The sequence below is a fragment of the Phascolarctos cinereus genome, unplaced genomic scaffold (assembly GCF_003287225.1).
Source record: "Phascolarctos cinereus isolate Bilbo 61053 unplaced genomic scaffold, phaCin_HiC Scaffold_4;HRSCAF=312, whole genome shotgun sequence".
Lineage (NCBI taxonomy): Eukaryota > Metazoa > Chordata > Mammalia > Diprotodontia > Phascolarctidae > Phascolarctos > Phascolarctos cinereus.
The window spans coordinates 582419083-582443835 of NW_027555847.1; the positions used below are offsets into that span (position 1 = coordinate 582419083).

Here is a 24753-nt window from a genome sequence, read left to right on the forward strand (position 1 = left end):
TTAGTATCTTAGATGGAATTTGAACTCAGGTCTTCCTGATCCCAAGTCCAGCATGCTAACCACAGCACCAGCCAGCTGCCACAGTGGCATTACGCATCTTCCTAGTACCATTTAGCATTTTGTAGCATTGTTTACTTTTCTAAATAAGAATCCCTCATATAGCAACCACAGCCCAAGACCATAGGGAGAAATCCTCATTTGTCACTCCTGCATTCAGGACTGCAAGAATCTCCAAGGAATAGGGAAGAGTAAAGAGTTTTTGACAAAAGCTATTTTTTCCTAACCTGTTTCTGGGTCTTTGTATGACTCATGTCTTTGGTCTTCCCAGACACTAGCGGGATTTAGTCAGGTCTGTGGGGGAAACCTGAGCATGTGACTAGCTGTTTCCTTATTTACACTCACACATAACTGTTTAGTGTTTTCTAAAAGACTCTTTTTGGCATGGAGAACATTAACTAATAGCTGTACATTTATCACTTTGGGGTTAATTAGTATCTTCAAAATATTCCAGTGAAGCATTTTGGGTATTGCTGTTTCCGCACTGAACAAGAATGACCCCAGCAATGCAAATGGAAAGAATCCTAAATAATGCTGTGTAATTGTAATGCTCAAACTTGGCTCTGAAGGAGAGAAATGAGAATGTTCCTCTCTCCCTTCTGTTCAGAGTTAGGGCCTATGGATAGGTAGAAAACAGCACATACCATCTGACTTGAATGATATAGTCATTAGTTTTACTGAACTTTTTTTTTTCTTATTTTGTTCTTTGTTTAAGGGATGGCTCTTTGGGTTGGAGAGGGGGAAATATATGTTAGGAAATGAAACTGATGTAAAACAAAAAAAAGTCTTTTTTTTCCTTTTTAAAAAAAATGACCTTAAGATGAGGATTAGGAGAAGATGGGAATTTTCTTGAGTTTCTAACTTATTATAGGGTGTTTTCTCTTATCAATGAGAATGGGCATTCTGTTAGCTCACCCTTCAGAAGAGTTCTAAAAATACCCTCAGGCTTAAATGGCATATTCTTGAATTTAAAGTGTATGTCTGAAAGGGAAGTGGATAGTGGGTTGGCATTTTCTCCAGAAGTGCCACTGGCAAGTCATCTCCTGACAACTAGTGCTGTCTTCTAAATAAAGTTCAGACTCTTTTGTTTGACCTTCTAAGCTTTCTACATTCTTGTGACACCCTGTTTTTTCCTAGCTTTTTCTCACAGACTACACACTATATGTCCTCTATGCTCCATCCCAATTGGACTGAGTATTATCCTTTGAGGATATACCCACTCTGCATTCCCACTTCTTCTGCTGTGCTTATACTGTCCTCTCTACCATCCTATTTTCCTACATCTATAATTTTCTTCTCCATTAACATCTCTATTTGTTGAAAACCTGCCCATTCTTCAAGTCCCCAGCTAAAATTCTTTTTTTTTTTTACTTACATTTTCATTAATATGGGGAACTACCAGATAAGGAAATTCTCCCTAGCAGTGTAGGAATCTTAGAAAGCTGCTTAGAGCACTAAGCAATTAAATGACTTGCTCTGGGTGGCTCTGAGAGTGTGTGTCCGAGGTTGGAGTTCAATCCGAAGCCTTTGTGGCTGCTTTCAAGGCCAGCTCACCATCCGCTCTACCATGCCGCCTTTTTGTCAGCTACAGTTCTATGAGCTCCATGAAATCTCCCTTGAACTCTGCAGTTACAAATAATGTTTCCTTCCTTGGACTTTATGTAGCTCTGGTTTGTACCTATCTTGTGAGTTTGCAGTTGTATTTTTACTATAGCTATTTGTGTGTGCATTGGGTACTACTCATCCTGTTAGATTTTACTCTTTTTAAAGGCAAGGAATGCCTTTAATTTTTTAATAATTTCTCCTAGTACTTAATGTAGTGTTCTCTGTATAGAATAGGTGCTTAATTTAAGCAATACTTGTTTAATTGAATTATTTGCATGTGTATATATGTATATGTATATATATACATATTACATGTGTATACACAATATGAATATATACTATATTTATATGTATATAGTATATCTATATGTATATATACATAGAGACTATATCATATATATATATATGGTTGCATGTGTGTGTATACACACATGCATCCATACACATATATGTATAAAAGTAACTAACAATAAGATGAGTCAAGGTATGGATATAGAGGATTGATCCATATGGCATAAAAATGTGAATATGGATATAGAGGATTGATCTATATGGCATAAAAATGTGAATATGGATATAGAGGATTGATCTACATGGCATAAAAATGTGAAAAAAAATGTTGGACTTGGAGTTATAGGATCTGAGTTTGCTTCCAGATCTTCTACTACGTAGCGGTGTGAGCTTGGGCAATTTATTTAACCCCTCTGAGCCTCAGTTTCCTCATCTGTAAAATAAGAATTGGACAAGTCACTTTCTGCTGTAGTGGATATATGATTGAGGATATATGATTGAGTCTCATATTACTGGAAATAAATCAGTTGGCTTGGCTAGCTATAGATCATCCATGTCCCTCATTTTGCGCTGAGCCTTTAAAATGGATTTTTCAGTATTGAGTTGGCCTTTTCAAAGAGATGCAAAGATCTGCCAGAAATTAGAATCTGAGAACTGACTTAGATCCTAGGGGAAAGTAGGGTGGGGAATGCCTGTGTAGCTGCACAACCTGTGCTGCTAATACTCAGCCCAGGAGCTGTTGATGGAAACCTTGGAAAAGAAGCACATTTCAGGTGCATTTGCAGGCTAATTGGGAACTCATCAAAGGTGGTACAGTAGGTAAAGCACTGGACTTGTAGTCTGAGAGACCTAAGTTCAAATCCTGCCTCAGATATTTAACTAGCTTTGTGACCTTAGACAAGAAACTTAACCTCTTTCTGCCTCAGTTTACTTATTTGTAAAATGGGAATAATACTAGCACCTACTTCCCCGAGTTGTTGTGAAGATCAAAGGAGATGACATGTAAAGTGCCATGCAAACTGAAATGCTACGTAAGTGCTAGCTGTTAGTATGTGTTATTATTATTGTTGTTGTTATTGTTATTATTATTATTTTCATTGTCATGTGGGTCCAGAAGTGACAACAAGAGGCAGTGGTGGAACCACTGAGACACAGCCCCAGGAGATTTCCTAGATTTTGATTTCCTGCTTGTACCCCTGGAGAGGTGGAGGTTCTAGAGAGGCTCAAAGGTGACAGTTTCTGAACTTCAGACTGCTGAGAGTTCCTGAAACCCAGCTTTCTGGGAAAGTCTTAAGGGTCCTGACTGAGGACCTAGACATGATACAAAAGATTTAAAACACTGGGCTTTGCCCTCCACTGCTGTTTTGAGTTAGTTAGATATTCTAATCCAATAAACATTTATTAAGTGCCTGTGAAGTGCCAGGCACTGTTGCACTGCGGCTATAATTAATGAAAAGACAACCTTACAATCTGAAGGGGGAGACAATGTACAGGCAGGATAAGGGAGTGAGGTTGGGGTACCAGGGGGTTCTCGACCTAAAGGCATTTTGTTCTGTGGAGCTGAAACCAGGAAGGGCAGCAGATGCAAAATGGAGTGGACTGAGAGTGCAGTTTCTACCCTTTATAAAGGAAAGCATTGGGAGCTGTTTGGTACACCACCCTGCAGACAGAGTGAAGAGTTAATCAAGGCTTGAGGTAGCATCATGGTGGTGAGTTTAGAAGTGATGAGCATATCTTGGAAGGAGCGTCTTGTTCCCTAGAGTTGAAACCAGGCAAAGGGAGCTGATACAAAGTGGATTCCTACATTCTGATGGGAAAGGAAATTGCCTTTCTAGACACTCCAAATTCGGCACCTTCCAAGAGTGTTGTGGAGTGGATTAAAAGCACTGGACTTGCAGTTAGGAAGACTTGAGTTCAAATGATCCTGCACATACTCACTAGCTTTGTGCCTATAGACAAGTCTCTCTGCCTCAGTTTTCTCATGTATAAAATGAGGATAATAGTGGAAGCTGACTCACAGGGTTGTTATGAGTATCAAAGGAGATAATTTATGTATAATACTTTGCAAACCTTAAAGTACTATGTAAATGCCAGAAATTATCATTAACTATTATTGTATTCATTATGATTTTTCAGGGCATCTTCCAGGATAAAGCCAGAGCTTGTTAACTATTATTGTAGTGGGCAGCTAGGTGGCAAATTAGATAGAGCACCAGCCTTTAGTCAAGAAGATTTGAGTTCAAATTTGATCTCAGGCACTAGTGGTGTGACCCTGGTCAAATCACTTAACTTTGCCTCAGTTTCCCCATCTGTAAAATTAACTGGAGAAGGAAATGGCAAACCACTTCAGTATCTTTGCCAAGGAATCCCCAAATGAGGTAATCAAAAGTCAGATACAACTGAAATGATTGAACAACAGTTATCATTGAACAACAGATTTAGAGCTCAAAGGTACCTGAAAGGTTAACTGATGTGGTCCCTACTTTACATATAAGAAATATGAAGTCCAGAGAACTTGAACAGCTTGCCTAATTAATAAGTGGCACAGCTGAGACTTGAGTCTGTGCCCTGAAGGTGAGATCATGATACTGGAGGCCCAAAGGGGTTGCTGGCATGAAGGAGAGACTCCTTAGTGTGACAAGGGTAAGGAAGGACCAACACAAAGTTTATTTTCCTCCTGGGGGGGAGTACAGATCTTTATGGTAGAAACAGGAGAATGGAGGTGTGTATGGTCCCTGGGGTGAATGAGAAGGAAAGGAAATTTGCTCCACCAATTTATGGGATATTTTGAGTACCTCTAATTTCTAGTGGTCAAAATAATGCCCTTTGGTCCACATCTGTGGAAGCTTAGACATGAGCTCTATTCTGAAGTTTCTGGAAGAAATTCTCAGTGTGAGCAAAATAAGCCAAAAAGTCATGATTTTTCAGGGTATCTTGCAAGATAAAGTCAGAGCTTGGGTAACCTGGGCTGCAGGTCTCATTAAACAGTCAAGGTCTCCTCTGAATGGAATCAGTGTTTGAAGACAGTCCCACCCAACCTTTTATGATACCTGCGTGGATACACGTTGCATTCCATCTCTGCTCTCATAGTAAGATATGAGCACCTTTTGGATGGGGATCATGTCATTTTTATTTCTTTATCTCCAGTGCCTAGCACTGTGCCATGTATGAAAATAGGCACTTAAATATTCACTGAATTGAATTGATTTCTAGTCACCTTACCATCCTGGTTTCTCTCTTATGAACTCAATCCTCTCTTGAGGAGTTCAAAGTACATGGGCTATATGAACTAATTAATCCCCTTTGTCTAGGCCTGATGGTAACCCCTTCAGAAACATGCTATTGAGAGAACTGGGCATGATCTTCTTAAATTTTTAAGCCATTTTGGCTTTCATTATGGTTTTCTAAGTGCTCTTTTCTCTGTCTTTGTTCTTCTAGCAAATGACTCTTCTTTTCCAGAAGAAATAAGATGTTTGAATGATATGCCCTCTGTTGTTGGGCTTTAGCATTTTCTTACTCTTGGAGAGTAAAAATAAGCACTCTATAATTTGTGGACACCTGGTTTCTGATAAAGCTTATAATTGTAGAATGCCTCAACCTCATTTTTCCCCTTGTTTCTTTTGAATATTTTCCCTTTCTCCTTCTCTCTGTCCTATCATGGAATTCAATACTTAGCCTTCATTACCTAATCTGGAAAATTGTATAAATAGAATCATGGATAGATTTAAAATTCCAAGGAAATTTGAAGGTAAATTCTCTCATTTACAGGTGTGGAAACTGAGGCCAAAATAGCTTTCCCAGGCTCACAGAGGCAAAGTTTGGCAGATACAGGATTGGAATCCAGTATCTGTAACTCCGAATCTAGTGTTCTTTCTACTATGTTATGTAATTTAAAATATTTTTGTTTTTGCAAAGAAGAGCTTATGAGAAATTCTTATACCTAATTAAAGATGCCCAATGGCACTCAGCCTACCTGTAACAATTCTGACCCTACCTAGTTTCCCTTGAGACCTTTAGAAGTAATTACTAAGCTTTCACTCCTGGGTAGTTTTTCTTTACATGAAGTAACTTTCCAGTTTGTTTTCCAGAAGGGCTGACAATATAATTTGTAAGGGAAAATATAGCATATTTGTTTTGAAGATATATATCCCAAGTCTAGGAATTCTCTTCTAACACTGAAGCAATCCATACATGGGACTGAGACACAGAATTGAAAAACATAATTTTGTTTTAGTTTGGCTACTTAAAAAACAAAAACAAAAAAACAAAAACAAAAACACCACCAACTCAATGAAGGCAGCTCTTAAGAAAACAATCAAGTGAACTTACCATATGTGGAAATTGCCAGCCAGCCAGCCAGCCAGCCAGCTGCAGGGAATAAAGTCTTCCATTTATCTGCAGGGTAAAAATCTAACAAGCAAACTGGTAATTCTCCATTAATTGGCTGTCTGATAGAATATGTTAGCAGCAACCTGAGAGCCTGGGCTAAGACTATGTAGAGGGATTTGGGGAAGAGTGTATCTCTCAGAATTTCTACATGCCAGTTTGAGTTCAGCTTCCACAATATTTTTATACAGGCTTTGTTTTCATTTATATCAGGAATTAGTGAGTATTATGGGAAAATTGAATTATATCATTTCTTGTGGAAACTCCATTCTTCATAGCTCACAGTGCCACAGTTCCAGATGTGGTTGGCTCTTCCTTATTCTCATCTGGCCCTTTATAATTTCTCTAGGCACCATTTCCTAGACATTAGAGCAGTGGTGTTCTAAGAATTCTGGCCTGTTTTTGGAATCACTTAAAAACATTTTCTTAGTAGCTATATAACGGGTTATAAAATGGTCGTTCAAAGAACATCTTTTACATTCACTATATTGGCAACCTTCTTGTGTCTCTACCAACCCCAAGTTCATCTTCTTCAAAAGGGGTCGTAGGATGATAGAATTACAGGTTTAGAGCTAGAAGGACCTTAGAGGCCATCTAGCGTAACCTCCTTATTTTATAGATGAGAAATACGAGGCCCACCAGGTTTAAGGGATTAACCTTCTAGTCAGTCTATTGTTCAGTCATTTCAGTCAGTCTGACTCTTCATGATCCAAGTTGGGATATTCTTGCAAAGATAATGGAGTGATTTGCCATTTCCTTCTCCAGTTCATTCTACAGATGATGAAACTGAGGCAAACAGGGTTAAGTGACTTACCCAGGGTCACATAGCTAGTAAGTGTCTGAGGTCACATTTGAGCTCAGGTCTTCCTGACTCCAGGCCTACTACTCAATTCACTGTACTACCTAGCAGCCTCTAGTCAGTATGGGGGACTCTGACCTAGAATTTGTCAGTAACTTGAATAAAAAGTCAAGACTGGAGACTTTAAAGATTTTCAAAGTTAAGATGGGAAGCTTATAATATAATTTAAGATTTATTTAAGGCCACTGTGTTAATGTTCAGAATGTGGTTTTAAGGAGCCTCCCCTGCTCCATAGGTAGGCTGTAATAAAAACTGAGACAGAAGGACAAGGAAAACCATATCATAGCATCATAGAATTAAAGATTTACAGCTGGAAGGGGCTTCAAGCTATCTGGTCAAGCCCCTTCATTTTATAGATGAGGAAATGGAAGTCAAGGAGTTAAATGACTAGCCAAGGTCACATAGGGTAATAAAGATCAGAGGCAGAATTTGAACCAGGCTCCAGAGTCAATGCTTTTTCTGCAAATAAATCCTAGAGAGAAGGGAGTCTTGTGGAAGAGTAAGTCTGTTGAGCTAAATTAGCTGTGGAGTAATGGGTTTTGGCAATTGGGACTTATATGTATTGATTTGGGTCCTTTTACTACCACAAAGCCAATGGTTCTGGGTTCCAGATGCATAAACCTTACCATACAGAAGAATTACAGTCACCTTATGCAAATGTCTTTTGCATTCTTAATCTGATCTGGTGGATTGCTATCTATGTAATATGTTGTTGTTGTTCAGTTGTTTCAGTCTGACTGCTCTTGACCACATTTGGAGTTTTCTTGGTAAAGATAATGGAGTAAGACGCAGGGCCACTGGTCCTTACCATCTACCCCTTCTACTGCCTCCTAACATTCTCCAGGAATTACCCTAATAGCTAGCATTTATTTTTGTAAACACTTTTGTAAACACCTTGATTCTCACAACAATGCTATAATTATCATTATTATCCCAATTATACAAATGGAGAAATTGAGCCTGGAAAAGTTAAGTGACTTGGCCAGGATCACGCAACTATTCTGTATTGAGGCAAGATTTGACCTCAAGTCTTCCCAATTCCAGGTCCAATACTTCTATCCATTACACCACCCAGCAGTCTGTTCTATCTCTACCTCTGCCCTGTCACCATATCCTATGTTGACTGACATCGTCATCTGACCTACTTATATAATGTAAGGACTTTCAGGCCTTGCCATCTGCCCTACTGTTGAGCCCTTAGGACTCCTGAGTCTTTTTCTCTGCCTATGGATGAACTTTCTTTATATCTTGTCCTCTTTGACAGCAGCGGTAATCTAGATATTTCTGTTTGTATAACTAGTGCTTGGCACATACTAGATTTTTCATTCATTCATTCATCAAATTTGTTACTTAATGTAAGCATTTTGCAAACCTTAAATTGCTATAGAAATGGTAGCTATTATTATTCATCTATGTATTCATTCAACAATTGACTCTTTTGGGGCAGTGGATAGAGAGCATGGCCCTAGAGTCAGGAGGACCTGAGTTCAAATCCGGCCTCAGATGCCTAACACTCACTAGCTGTGTGACTCTGGGCAAGTCACTTACCCGCGATTGCCTCACCAAAAAAAAAAAAATTGACTCTTTCAAAAAATAGTTTCCCTGGCATCATTCTTTTACAGCAGAATCAGTCTTACCAGAGTGATATAACCAGTATTATCAACTCTCTTCTGGTCTTGGTAGCTAATCAGACATCTAAATAATCCCTGGTTTTATTCCCCCTTACTCCTCCTCCTCCTCCTTCTCCTTCTTTTCCTTCTCCTCCCCCATCCTCTCCTCCTTCTCCTCCATCTATTCTTTCTCCTATTTGTCTTTCTCTCCCTTTTCTCTCTTCTCCATTGAAAAATCACTCTTTTAGTTTGGCCTAATGTGCAGTTTGTTTTTAATCCTTGGTAGCACTGTCCAGAGATTTTGATCTCACATTGTCTGTTTGGGGTGTTGTTTTTGCTCTCCCCATAGATTCCTGAATAGAGTTCTGTAACAGATATTCATGATTGATTTTACTGATCTGCATTTCAGATCTCCATAACAGAGTTGTAATTGTAATTTTTATATGTAATGCATAGCATGGTTTATCATCAAACAGGCAGTGTACGTACTTCTAATCTATACGTGATAAGGGAACCTATTTGGCTGAGTCTAAGTAATTGGTATTTCTATGGAAGGTTTTTTTAAAAAAAGTTTTTCCCCCCAAAGAAAGAGTTGCAGAGTTTATAGTATGAATAGAGGCATTAAATAAGCAGAGAGATGAGGCTTTTCCTTTCAGGGAGGTACTTTTGCATGCCTAACCTCTTATAGGAGATTGTCAGTTTTTTTGAGTAAGCTCTCAGTCTGGGACAATGCTTCCCTTGTCCATTGTTCAAGCCTGCTGCAGCCCAGAGCCAGGATTTCCATGGGGTGTGAATAATACCACTGCTGAGAATGAAAGTTCTGTATCCATTTAATGTGAGGTCAAGGAAAAGGTATTGTGGTCTCTAGGCCTTGATTTAGTCTTGTGGAATTTCTTTAAGTGATAACACTTTGCATTGTATTTCAAGATTTCCATATCTTCTTTAGGTTCATTGCATGTCTCACCAGCTTTTCTTTTAATTAGATAGAGGTACAGAATCTAGGGAAACCCATTTGATTCTCTATGGACCTTAGAATTTAAGTGTGATATAGAACAGTGTGGGCAGCTAGGTGGCTCAGCGGATAGAGTGCCTGGCCTGGAGTCAGGAAGACTTGTCTTCTTGAGTTAAAAATCTAGGCTTAGACATTACTACTTGTGTGAACCTAGGCAAGTCACTTAACCCTGTTTGCCTCAGTTTTCTCATTTGTAAAATGAGCTGGAGAAGGAAATGGCAAACCACCCCAGTATCTTTGCCAAGAAAAATCAAAATGGGGTCAGACACAACTGAAATGACTGAACAACACATAGAATGGCGTCTTGTTCATAGTAGTTGCTTAATAAATGCTTATTGATTGATTGATAGCAAAAAGAACACTGGTCTTGAAATCAGAAGACCCAAGTTCAAAAGTCCCAAGTCTGCCATTGTCTCGATATTTATGCTTGGGTAGGTAGCATAAGCTTTTTACAACTTTAGATCTTCATTGGTAAAATGAAAGCAATGACACATCTCTTACACTTTTTAGTTATATGATCCTGGGCAACATAAGATCATAATACCAGGTCCAGAAGGAATGTAAATGGTCATCTCTTCCAACCTCCTCATTTTAAAATTGATGAATGCAGGCCCTGAGAGGTTAATTGACCTGCCCTAGGTCACACAGTTAGTAAGTAGCAAAGCTGAGATTCATATTCAGATCAGATGACTCAAACCTTAGTATTCTTTCAACTGTGCAATGCTTCATCCCTCAGACTCAGTTTCTTAATAAAAAGATCTTTAAAAAAAACTACCCATGGTACTTAATTCATGGGATTTTAGTGAGGAACAAATGAGATAATGTTATGTCAAGAGCTTTGAAAATCTGAAATCATAAATGTTACTTAGAATGATGATGATGATGATGATGATATTATGGTTGTATTATCTACTTCATGGTGTAATTAGAAAAACACTTTGTAAATTAGAAAGTATTAAACAGCTGGGTCCTGATTTGTGCAAATAATGAATCTTGTGACATGGTCACATGTATTCAAATTCATACAATTTGAAGTAATAATTATGTAAAATACGGTAATTGATTCCAGCCCAATGGGAATATACAGTGTGAATTTGAATAATGAGAGCACTTCACAAGATTCATTATTCATATTAATCAGGGTATATAGCTCTGTAAGTAATTTGAGTTTAGTATAGAATAAAGAAAATTTTGTCCAGATAGCTCAGTCATTAGAGCATCATCAGACTTAATCTTAGGCTTGAGGGTTTAGTCCTGTTGGGGAAAATATGGTCTTGACAGAGGCAGCATGGTAGCGTATAGAGCACGGGACTTGAAGTCAGGAAGTCTGGGTTCAAATCATGCCTCAGACATTTACCAGCTGTATGACTATGAAGAAATCGCCTAACATCTCTGCCTCAGCTTCTTTATCAATAAAATGAAGGCAGGCTTGGACTCAATAGCTTCTAAAGTCTCATAGAAACACCGCCAACACAAATCATATGTTTCATTTCTGTTAGTATTTTAACGTTTCAGAGAGAAAGATAGTAAGTGTTTCTGCCTTGATGGCAGAAAAACTTCCTAACAGAGCCATTCAAAAGTAGAACAGGTCATCTCAGGAGATCATAGTCTTTCTTCACTCACTGAACTTCTCATTGGAGATCTTGAGGCAGAGATATTATGGTGTGTCTGTCCTAGTTCAGCTTCAGTCCTGCTCTCATTTATCCATTAGTCCATTTCTTGCCCATTTTCCTAGGTAGATAGGTAGGGTTTTTTTTTTCATGACAAACATATCATTTTTCCATAGCATAGCATGCTAAGTCATCCAGGAAGTAGGATCAAAACAGAATTTAAGGTTAAATTTTTTTTCAGGAAAAAACTAACAAAAACTTATCCAGTTCTTGTTTTCAAGACTAGGGAATGATGATCATTGATGGTGTAAATCAGGATCTATTTTCTATAGCTACCTTTAGCTACACAGACACACACACACACATTTCACTGCCTAGAATAATAATAATAACAATAACAATAACAATAATAATAATAATAATAATAATAATGATAAGAACAACTTAATTACTACTTCAAAAAATCTCTAGTTTTGTTGTGAGAGGTCCTCCATTCACTAATGTAATTCATAACTCCTCCTTTACTTTATGGTCTGTCCTCATGAGTTTCTGAACCTGAAAAAGGCCTAATTCATCACTTGTTTGCCAACTTTTTTGATGATGACATTCACAGTTCATCCCTGGGCCTATTTTCAAAGCTTTTTCAGTTTGTGAGGACCTGCCAGTGTGTAGACTCTCCTGGCACTATCTTTGAAAATCCAGTGTCACCTCCAAATCACAATGAAGATCTGGAGTCACACCTTAGTGGATGGCTTTATACCATCCAAAATGTATTTTTAGAATTAAGTTTAAAATTAGGGAAGTTAAAGTTGCTTTTAAAAAGTGTTGAAAATTGAGACAAAAAAATTATGATTTTGTTGTTTAAGACCCAGTGCTACATCTAAAGTACAGGAATTGTTTCTTTTGAATGAAGGCTCTGTTAATAACTCTATTTATTACTTTGAACAAGTCCTTTAAGATGTCAAAAATGACTGTTAGAGATTTGGATTCATTGGATTTTTGTTACAGATTGCCTTATACTTTTCACTTCTCTGGGTCTGTGTTGCCTTATTTTTCAAATGGTGATAATTATACCTGCCTCATCTATCCCATAGGAGTAAAACAATGCTTATGAAAGTAATTAGCAAAGATACAAATGCTATATAACCACAAATTATCTCTAAGTTAAACTATGGTTATGTTTTATAATTGTGCTTATGTATCCTTCCCTAGCATATAGTACAGTGCTTGACACATAGTAAGCAATCAATGAATCCTTATTGATGGACAAGTAGGTCATCCAGAGCAGATTGTATTTATACAGGCTCTTTAGAAGTGACTTTTTCTTCATCTTTACCTCTTGGAAGTTCTGGCTTCCTTCAGCGCTCAGCTGAAGAGCCCACACTCCTACAAGAAGTCTCCTGATTCTTCCAGAAACTAGTTCCCTATCGAGACTACTTTGCATATATTGTATATGTATTTATGCAGGTATATGTTGTTTTCCCCAATAGAATGTAAACTCCTTTTTGGTATAGACTGTTTCATTTTTTTCTTTGTATATCCATATGTAATCACAGTACCCGGCACATAGTAGGTTTTTGAGATTGCAGTGTAAAAGGTGGATAATGTATAGTTCTTAAAAACTGTTCTTCCCTGTAGAGGTTTATATATCTTACCATACATGCAACTCTAGAAGGTAGGTACTAAATAGAGTATATGCCTTATGCTTTAAATGAGCATGTAAGATAGTTAATTATGGTGATGTGTTGTATTTTAACTCAAAACTAAAGTTTTTTCCATTGTTATTGTGGACCACGTCTTGGGAATAATTTGCTCATAACTAATTACAATTGATCTTATTTATAGGGTTGGCCTTTGCTATTCTGTCCTCTGTCCATCCGGTGTTTGGTTTATATGGCTCTCTGTTTCCAGCCATTATTTATGCCATCTTTGGAATGGGGCGCCACGTTGCAACAGGTAAGGATTTATATGTACTTATGTTTTGTAGCTTAGTAATGAAAGGGACTCAGTTATTTGAGAAATAAAAATCAAATTTCTAAATTAGTTGTGACTTAAATATTAAGTACTTGTGTTAATTGTAAACGGTCATCTCTATAATGCAGTGGTTAGAGCACAGAACCTTAATTCAGGAAGACCTGAGCTCAAAACAACCTCAGGCACTTAGTAGCTATTTAATCCTAAGTAAGTCACTTAATCTTTCTTTTCCTTAGTTTTTTCTAACCTGGGGATAATAATAGTACCTACATTCTATGGTTGTGAAGAAAAAAATGAGATACTATTTGTAAAGAACCTTGCAAAACTGAGAGTGCTATGTAAATGCTAGCTAAAGTTGTAATACTATCTATTACCTATGTATATATTTATCCATCCAGCCATTCATCCCTCTGAAGAGATATTATGAGGATAAAATGAGAAAGAGAATAAGAACTTTGAAAAATGAAAGCTTTACATAAATCATAGCTACTATTAATGAATCCTTTCCTCTTTTAAATAAGTATTGTAATGTGGAGAGTTCCAGAAAAGGCATTCTTTCCTAAAATAGCCAGATTATTATGGAAAAGCATTTTATTTTCCAGTTATCCAGATAATTTTCTCATTTGTCCTATTGGTATGTATGGATTACATAATTTCATCTTTCACAATTATGTTTCTGCAGAAGTTCTTTTGTACCTGGGGTACATAAATTTGCTTCATGCTGAAATTGAAATAAAACAACCTCACAAATATTTAGGGTGTACATTCTCCTACCTGCTCTTGCCCTATAAAAGCCAAAGGTGACAAGAGCTTGAAATCATGGGATTTTATTTTGCGTTAAACAAATGCAACAAAACTCTACTAGTGAATAAGAACCTGTGTATTCTCAAACTCTTAACCATTAAACATTTCACATTCCTTTCCCTTGTTGTCTACTAACATCTCCTCTTCACATTTTAAGAGAAAGGAGGAAGAAAAGAGATCAGGTTTGATCCAAAGATTAACCCCAAAAACATTTCCTCTGCTGAACCTTTTATAGAAAGGCAGAATGAATTCACACAATAGACCATAATGGATTTGCTTTAGGAGGTCAAAAATTTATATTTTGATAAGGGCCTAAATACATATTTACATAGTTTGTTTCTAAGACTATATGGCAGACTTTTGACTGGCTATATGATTTCAAAATAACATGTTTATCTGTAGTTAGCATAGTTAGCAAATACCTTTAAACACTCCACAGGTACTTTTTATTCTGCTATCCAAGTATTATGCATTCCAAAATGCATATCATTTGCATGCTAAATAAAACACTCATTCTGCTAAATTTTCTCAATCCTTAGCTGAAGGCATTTTATTTCATCATTTGTACTCCATCAAAGGACAAAGAGTCAGCTGGACCTTCTTATTTCTTGGCTTGGTCTGATGCAAACCTTTAAGGTTATTTGGAGTAAATTAGTCACATTGGTAGCTTTCTCCACATGGTACTATGTATTTATGTATATATCGGAGTAATTACACAAACTGATATGGTTTAATTATTTATTGACCTACGTATGATCTTTATTTAGAGAAACAACCAGAGTCCTTAGGGTAAAGACTGCCAAACTTTTTTGTTTAGAAAGCATTTTATTTCCATATAATATTTTATTTCAGCAACAGCACTGCCCCTTCTGCCCCTCTTAACAAATAAGTACTATTTTCATGAAAGAAGAGGTCACTGTAGCTGTCATTTTGCCTGAATTTTAAGGGCAGATATCTCATGTAATTCCGTAAGTGAGATTCTGCCTGATGGTAAAGCTTTGACAAACAAATGATCTGCTTTATCCAAAAAACAACTCTTTAGCAAACATACAGAAAGCATAATTTGCTCTAATTATCTTGCCCCAAGATGTGTGTTTTTGTTTTCTTTTCTGATTTTGATTTAAAGTGACCTCATTTATGAGGAGGGAGAAATGGGTTGATTATTCTTCATGGCACACAGGAAATTTGATCCTGATTTCAGTGTCACATGAGAAATAGGGAAGGGAACTTGGGTTTAAGAAATTTGGGAATTATGGCAGTGAATTAGTTGTTGAAGAAGATGGAAACAAATGATGATTAATGTGGGGTATTCACTGAAGCTGGTAAGATTTGGGTCCATTTAAGATTTTGAGGAGGGGTAAAATAGGTGACCACTGAGGAATGCTAATGAGGATTAGTCAGCTTGGTGCACTTTGTGGTGCAAAGAAAAGCTTGCAGGATTTGGAGTTAGAACAGAGCTGAAATCTTGGATCTTTCACTTATGACCAGCCAGGTCACAAATTCTCTAGGGCTTAGTTTTCTGATCTATAAAAATGGGGTGGAGCAGGGTAGGAGTGGACTCCTTGGTCCCTCAGGTCCTTTCTAATTCTATATTTGTAATCTTACTAACTTTTTATCCCTGTGCTAATAGAAAGAATAGGTGCTAGACCTCTGATTTAATTGATATAGGGAATGCCTGGATGAGGAAACTCATCCATTACATCAATTTATTCTGTGTCCTATTGTCTTAGGGAGCTACCTAAAAGGTGAAGTGATGAGAAATAGAACTAGTAGCTAAATCTTCCTGGCTCCAAGGCCAGCTTTCCATTCATTATACCATGTTCCCTTATAATACTAAACTATGCTTATTAGAATACAATAGGAATCTCTCTCTCTCTCTGTCTCTCTCTCTCTCTCTCTCTCTCTCTCTCTCTCTCTCTCTGTCTCTCTCTCTCTCTCTCTCTCTCTCTCTCTCTCTCTCTCTCACACACACACACACACACACACACACACATATGTATATGTCAACTGAACTGAACTGGTCTCTAACCTGTGGATGGTTGGAACCAAACAGAGCAGGTTAGAGATGGGAGAATCAGGAATCAAATAGAAGTTTAATTTCAAAGTGAGGGAAATGGCTTGCAAGCAAAGAGGGAGTCTAGACACATGTGCTGGGATCCCATCCCTAGTAGGGGGACCTGCTTTAGTGTGGTTGAACCTTGATTTATATATTTGGGACTAGACAAAGAATCAGACAGTGTAGGGTAGCAACAGTAGTGAGGCACAACCGCAACTGCGAGGCAAGGTTGTCTAGTGACAAAGTCCATTCATAGGAGGGCTTCATGTCTGGTCCTGTTGGTGCTTGCCCAAGCTTAGGGACCATTAGTTCATCCAGAGGGTGAGCACAAAGGGTTGTTGTTATGCCAAGCTCGGGGTACAGCTTATTTGCTGGGCTTTAGCACTGGAAAACAGGTGTCTCCTAATACTTGACATTTCCTCCTTTTGGCCAAAGGGAGAGGGGGGAAGAAAGAACTCCTACCCGTCTGGCCAGTAAAGGAGAGGCAGGTACAAGGCGAGATTTCATAAAAGGCTAGTTGGACTAAGACAAGATGTTGAATTGAATAGATCTTCTCTAGCCATTGTTTGCTTGAAAGCAGAAAAGGTGGGGCAGGGGGCAAGAATGTAGAGGGAGAAAAAGCCAACACATGTTTGAATCAAGGACTTGGTGGTTGGACACATAACAAAAGCAAAGAGGAAAAAAAACTAGGACAGTATACTCAACCCTCATCTGGAATCTTCTGGATGTCAGCTCCTTCTGGGTCTGTACTAGATGAACCTTGGAGTCTCTGGAGGGTTCTGCCATCCACTCAGGAGCAGTGGCTTTCTTCAGATGATCCAGGAGTACACATCCATAAGTTTGGCAGCTGTGGGAGTGGACAGAAGGACCTGGTAGGGGCCCTTAAAAACAATGACTGATTGGCAGTTTTCAGAGAAGACATATAAGTTGCTTGAGATGTACAGTTGTGAGAAAACCCCTTGCATCAATCTTTGGATATGAGTTTCTTGTCAGCATAACATAAGTCCTTAGTTGAATCTCTAAACAACACATAGAAATGATCCAGTTTCCCAGCCAAACAGGGCTAGTTTCAAATAATGCAATAAAGTTTTTTCTTACAGTTCTTATAATCACATAATTACATTAAATCAAGTACAGATCAAATTACTTAAAGGTCTCATGGTGGACTAGTTCTGAGAAGGGAGATTTGCATGTCACCAAGGTAACCAAGAAAACTTAAATATAAGCCAGAATCTCGAGGCTGAGATCAGAAACAAGAATCTCAACAGCTGAGATTAGAGTCATCAATGTTAAGTAACATCATAGTAACCCATTCTCAATGTCCATTAACCAGCACATTTTGAATCCCAGATGTCTCATATACCTGTCTCGTCCCTAGATATCTGTTCTTGGACAATAGGTTTTATTTTCAGGACGGCTCCAAAAGAACTCTGCTTTTCTAGTTCCAAATGTAGAAGTTCCTAGATAATTCTGACTTACTACAATTTAGTACAGTCATTTAAATTTTGTTCTCCAATGTTGAAACTTCAGAGAATTTCAGTTTATGTACCATTTGTTCTTTCTCTCCTTACCTAAATCATGTACCTATTACAAGAATCTTTTTAAAATTTATGAGGGTCCAACCATAAAATACTCTCTTCTGCATTTTAAAATGATCAGACAGATACTTTAATAATTAGAAAATAATTTTACTTTACCATTATCCATACAATTTATGTGTGAAATCATAATTCAATTTTGAGAACTTATTATTAAAACATACTCTAAGCTTGAATTTCCACAATAGATAAATTTGGAAGCCAATCATATACATATGTATATAATTCTTAGAGAAAATGGTCTAATCCTGTTGCTTTTTAAAACTTTACTATTCCATTTATTTAGAAAACTTTGCATCTTTATCTTATTACCTTGTCTAATCATTTCCCCCTTAGGAGGATATCATCACTATATTATAATTTGATTACAAATACAGATTAAAATTGTAAGATATTCATACTTGGCATTCTACTGTAGTAACTCAGAGATGAATCAGTATCAATGTATTATTAATAAATTTGGTATTGTACTTAAAAAACTTCTTGATTATAGAAATTTGCTATAAAAAGAAAAAGAGGGAAATAGTTATAACAATGTTATATAACAAGGGGGAAAAGCTCCCTTAGCTCTGTTTGATTCCAAGCATGAGTCATATCTGACAGCCAATCATGTAGTCACAGGGTATTAAAAGCAAGGCTCAAGATTAGCCAGGTGGGAAAATTTCCTTTTCAGAAAAGAAACAACACAATGGGGAAATAGAATCATGAGGATCCTACCGTGGGCCATGCCAAAGTCATCCCCAAAACTTTTCTGGGGCACAAATATCACCTTTAGCAGTCCTAGACTGCAGCACATGCCGTTTTCTACTATTGGCTTCATGACAATTCAGACAACTATCCCTGTAACCGAAGCTCAAATTAAATTAAATTAATTAGTAAATTAAAGTCCCAGGAATTTTTAACTTGAATAGGAAAATTTCACTAACCACAATTTAGGGCTTGAATATCTTTCCTGATGTTTCCCTAGCAGTTAACATTTCATGTATCCTTTACTTGTTAATTAAAACTACCCGTATTCTGGGGCTTCAGACGTACAGCAAATACTTGATAGTTGATTCATCATTAATATGTTGAAGCTACATCTTTAAACCACCCTATACACTTTCATAATAGCCAAGTTATTCAAATGAAAATTCACTATTATAGTAAACTTATTATCTGTTTTATAACAAAATACACCTCATTAAATATTTAATAGTTTTCAAATATCTATTTTTTTTTATCATATCCTTTTTAAAAAGCCCAATTCATGCGTACAGCATCCAGATTAAAAAGTTGTTTTGTCTAATAGCATTTCTGTTATAATGGTCTCTCAGATTTCATAATATAAGATAATTTAGAAATATAATAATAACATAAACAGTGTCACATACATAAAAACATGAAACAAAACATCAGATGACATCAGTTATACTTCCAAATTATTACATATAAAATCATTAATCTTATTTATTTCCTTTAGCACTTTGAAAACCACTTTATAGTTGTCAGGTATGGAATAATTACATTCAAGTAAAGAAATAAAGTACTTAAGCCAATCACTGTGTTAAGCACTTTACAATCATATTATTTTAATTTCACAAAAACCCTGGGAGGTGGGTATCATTATTTTTCTCTCTATAGATCAGGAAACTAGGGCAAACAAAGATAATATACTTGCTTAAGATTACACAGCTAATAAATTTCTGCAACCAGAAAGTTATTCAAGTTTCCCTACATGTTTCCCAACATTTTTCCAACACATTTATTTGGGGATCTGATCTTAGATGAAAGGGATTAACAGAGTAAGAGGAAGAAGGTCTCCGATCTGGGGGAGTCAGGGAAGGGTTAACACGATGTGGCTATAAGGTGCAAACCATTTATCTATTTTTTTCCTTTCTTCACTCTGGAAGTGAAGAAACTAGCTGCCTTCCTTCATTGCTCTAGAACGATGAAGCTATCAAACTTCAATCAAAATTCTATCTACTTTTAACTTTTTATAAAATGTAATCCTTATTTTTTCTTAAAAAAATTCTACAGAATGGTAGCCTAAAACTTACTAAGATATTTCAGAAGGGAATGAGTTCCTAGAATTACCCCAAAGTCTCAGGAGTTTTCCCCTGCAATCTTAAAATGATTAATCATCAAATTCGTTAATCTGCTAAGATGTTTAGTAGTTCTAACAAACTTTGCTCGTGCAGAATGCCTAAAGTAGGAGTTAGTTTTGCTTACTGGGACAGTTGCTTCAAGTATGAAAGTTCATTAATCTTTCCCAGTGTTCTAAATTCTTTAGCCACAGACTTTAGAAGTTTTTCTTGCTGGCTGTATTTTAAATCTTTCAAGGTAATATAATCTAGCTCACAACACAAGCTCAACATAGACATTTTACATTTTACAAAGACACAAACACAGACAAAACTATAAGACAGATACAAATAGACACAGTTTTAACAAAGTGCTAACTTTATCAGGAATCCTAACTTTATAGTTTCAGAGATATGCAGTTTAAAAATAACAGAAGCACACAGAGGGACCAGTTAACAGAGGTATGTAGTTTAAGAAAGGATATCATTAATGGAGTGATCTGAGACGAATCAGCTCACTGAGGGGTTCTGGAGTTTTCCTCACAAAGTATAGCAGGCTTGACCAGGGTGGGAGCTCAGAGTACTGGGGCAGGGACAAAGGCAGAGAAGTCACCAGACAAGATGGCGGTCAGACTCCAGAGAAATAAATCTCTGGTGGCACCTAGTCCATTCCCATTGGTACCAGACTCTAATGGCCTGGTTCTGTGTGTGATCCCAATTCTGACACCAATCAATGTCAACCAGACCAGCCTCTAACCTGTGAGTGGCTGGAGCCGAACAGAGCAGGCTAGAGATAGGAGAGTCAGGAGTCAAACAGAAGTTTAATTTCAAAGTAAGGGAAACAGCTTGCAAGTAAAGAGGGGATCTAGACACACATGCCGAGACTCTGCCCTTAGAGGGGGGACCCGCTTTTGTGTGGCTGAATCTGATTTATATATTTGTGGCTAGACAAAGAGTCAAACAGTGATAATGTAGTAGTAGTAGTGAGGCATAACAGCAACAGTGAGGCAAGGTTGTCTAGTGACAAAAAGTCTGTTCATAGCAGGGATTCATGTCAGGGCCTGTTGGTACTTGGAACCATCAGTTCGTCTAGAGCAGGCTTGCACAACCTGCAGCTCATGGGCTGCTTGTGGCATGCCAAAGGATTTCCTCTATATACAAAGGATGTTTTCCTCTACATTTTTGGTGGGCCATCAAGAATTTTTTGGTGTGCCACAAGCAGCTTGAGGGCCATAAGTGGCTTATGGGCCTCAGGTTGTGCAGGCCTGATCTAGAGGGTGAGCACAAAGGATTTCTGTTATACCAAGCTCAGGTTGCTGGGCCTTGGCTCTGGAAAATGGTGTGTATCCTAATATCTTGACATAGCTTGTGGTATTAAGGAGTCTCCCTGGGGCACTGAGAGCTTTAGGACCTTGTGTATGGTCAGACAGCCAATATCTGATAGCTCTTTATCTCTATTGTACTCTTGGCATCTTATATATGAAGAATTGGAGGCCCAGAGAGGTAAGAGGACAATTCCAAGACCACCTGTCTAATAAGTGACAGGGCTTAAATCTAGCTTAGGTCTTCTAACTCCCAGTCAAATTTTCCTTTTATTTCATCATACTTCAGGGCTAGCCAATTCCACAAGTGTCATATTGTGAGGTATAGACTCAAGGCTTACAAAAGTTAGAAAGAGAATAGTAAGGAAGAGTTTATTTGGTGGAGATGAGTGAAGTGCCATTAAAAATAATAATAGTTCAACCAGTCTCTGATAAGGGCCTCATTTCTAAAATATATAGAGAATTAAGACAAATTTATAAGACTACAAGCCATTCTCCAATTGATAAATGGTCAAAGGATATGAACAGACAGTTCTCAGATGAAGAAATTAAAGCCATCTATAGTCATGTGAAAACATGCTCTAAATCATTATTGATTAGAGAAATGCAAATCAAAACAACTCTGAGGTACCACCTCACATCTACCAGATTGGCCAACATGACAAAACAGGAAAATGATAAATGTTGGAGAAGATGTGGGAAAATTGGAACATTAATGCATTATTGGTGAAGTTGTGAAATGATCCAACCATTTTGGAGAACAATTTGGAACTATGCCCAAAGGGCTACAAAAATGTGCATACCCTTTGACCCAGCAATAGCACTTCTAGGGCTGTATCCCAAAGAGATCATACAAATGGGGAAAGGACCCACATGTACAAAAATATTCATATCAGCTCTTTTTGTAGTGGCAAAGAATTGAAAATTGAGAGGATGCCCATCAATTGGGAAATGGCCAAGCAAGTTGTGGTATATGAATGTGATGGAATACTATTGTGCTGTAAGAAATGATAAACAGGCTGACTTCAGAAAACCTGGAAAGACTTGTATGGTCTGATGCTGAGTGAAGTGAGCAGAACCAAGAGAACTTTGTACACAATAACAGCCATGTTGTGCGATGACTAATATTGATAAACTTAACCGTTCTCAGCAATACAAGGATCTAAGACATCCCCAGAGGCCTCGTGATGGAAAATGCTATCCACATCCAAAGAAAGAACTATGGAAGTTGAATTGCTATCATTTTTTTTCTCTTCTGTTGAGTTTTGGTTCCTCTTTCTAATGGTTCCTTCTATTGGTTTTAATTTTTACTTACAACTTCACTAATGTGAAAATATGTTTAATAGGAATGTAAATGTATAACCTATATCAGATTGTGTGCCGTCTTGGGGAGGGGGGGTGGGAAGGAAGGGGGAGAAAATTTTTAAAACTCAAAAGCATATGGAAGTGATTGTTGATAAATCAAAATAAATTAATAAAATTAAAAAATAATAACAATAGCTAGCATTTTATAGCCTTTTTGCAAAGAGTTTTCCATGTATCATTTCATTTGATCCTCATAAGAATATTGGGGGAAGGTGCTATTATTATTCCCATCTTATAAGTGAGGAAACTGTGGCATATTGAGGTTAAATGACTTGTGCAGGGTCACACAGCTAGTAAGTAATTGAGGCACGATTTGAACTTGGGTCTTCATGGTTCCATGTCCAGTGCTCTCTCCATTGTGGCACATAACTGCTTCTCTAATGATTGTCTCAGAGACCACTGATGCTATAGGTTGTCCATATGGACTTTGGAAACTATAGCAGCTAGGGATTAGGTATAGAAACACAGAGTTATAAACAGATTTGTTCCCGTCAGGTTTTTTTTCCTGTTTTTTGGAATTCAATTCAATACAATTCAATTCAAAGAACATTTAGTGTACACTTCAATGTGCTATACACTGGGTGATACGAAGACAAAAAAGTCGCTCTCCTCAAGAAACTTATCTTCTACTGAAGGGAATGTGGACGAAGTAATGTAGGAATATAAATAAAATCAACATTGAGAAACTGTAAATCTCTGGTCGGATGCCAGGGTCAATTTTAGTATCATCCTGCCCAAGTTAAAGGATATGATCCTCCTTTCAAATAATAATAGGCTAAAATGTGCTTAGAAAGAGTACTGAGGTTTATTTGGGTGTTGATGGAGAAGTATATTTTGTATCGAAACAAAATGTATCAATACCTTTTTATAAAATAAAGAGTGGCTATACCTGATGAAACATCAAATGGGGCAGCTGTATAAATCCTCACCATTATTGTTATGCAAAAGAAATCTGTGCTGGAGCTGGTACAATTTTGGATGTACAAGGGGACTAATTTTCGAGATAATCAAAAGAGGGAAAGATTATAAAATCAGGAATGCAGCTCAGGCCTAAAGGCATTGTTTCCATGTAAGAGTCGAACAGTTTAATGAAACTAGAATGTGGGTAAGGCAGACCTATGTTGTCCCCTCTTGCCCACCAAAGCCTCCATACTTTTCAGACAATGCATCTTCTGCTGTAGCCATCCTTTTCTACCAAGTCCTTGTTTATTGTTCAGCCCTGTCAAGACCATTACTCTGAGACCTTTTTCTTTTTCCTTTTTTAAGAGCTTTAAATGCAAGGATAGAGCATCTTTCTATCAGTTCCACTTTGCTTTTCCACCATGGATTCAGCGTTAGTTGTATAAGCGAAGATGTGTCCATTAACTGACAGTTAACAGATGAGTGATGCTTTTTTTCTAGGGACCTTTGCTTTGACATCTTTAATATCTGCCAATGCCGTCGAGCGTCTAGTTCCTCAGGCCAGCCAGAACTTCACTACCTGTAACAACTCAGGTGCTCTGGGTTTATCTGATTTTGAAATGCAAAGGATTGGAGTTGCTGCAGCCGTTTCGTTCTTGGGAGGAATCATTCAAGTAGGTAGTTTTATTGTTATTAACAATTTATATTGTTTGTTAACCCATACCAGACTTTATGAAGGGACGTCAATAATGATGGCAGTCCACCTTTGGTGTGTTTGTTATTCAGTTGTTTCAATTGTGTATGACCCTTTGTAACCCCGTTTGGGGTTTTCTTAGCACAGATACTGGAGTGGTTTACCATTTCCTTCTCCAGTGGATCCAATGGATCCATTTTGTCAAGCAATCAGAGGTTAAGTGACTTGCCCAAGGTCACACAGCTAGGAGGTGTCTGAAGTCAGATTTGAACTCGGGTCTTCTTGACTTCAGACCCAGTGCCTGTCTCTAAGGCTAGTATTCTATATACCACATCATTTTGCCTCTTAAAGCAGGCTATACCTTGCCATGATCATATTCTATTCAAGAGGCCTCTGGGTGGCACAGTGAATAGAGTGCTAGGCCTGAAGTCGGGAAGATGTGAGTTAAAGTGTGGCATCAGACACTTAGTAGCTATGTGACCCTAGGGCAAGTCACTTGACTGCTGTTTGACTCAGTTTCCTCAAATGTAAAATGGGGATAGTAATA

General features: G+C 37.5%; 1 protein-coding gene across 1 annotated transcript in view; it reads left to right on the forward strand.

The window, feature by feature from the left end:
* Nucleotides 1-24753, forward strand: part of SLC26A7 (solute carrier family 26 member 7) — a 200047-nt gene that overhangs the window by 13161 nt on the left and 162133 nt on the right. The window contains exons 2-3 of the mRNA XM_020972903.2: nt 13276-13386; nt 24014-24186. Coding sequence (XP_020828562.1) covers nt 13276-13386; nt 24014-24186 — 284 coding nt within the window. The remainder of the gene's footprint in view (nt 1-13275; nt 13387-24013; nt 24187-24753) is intronic.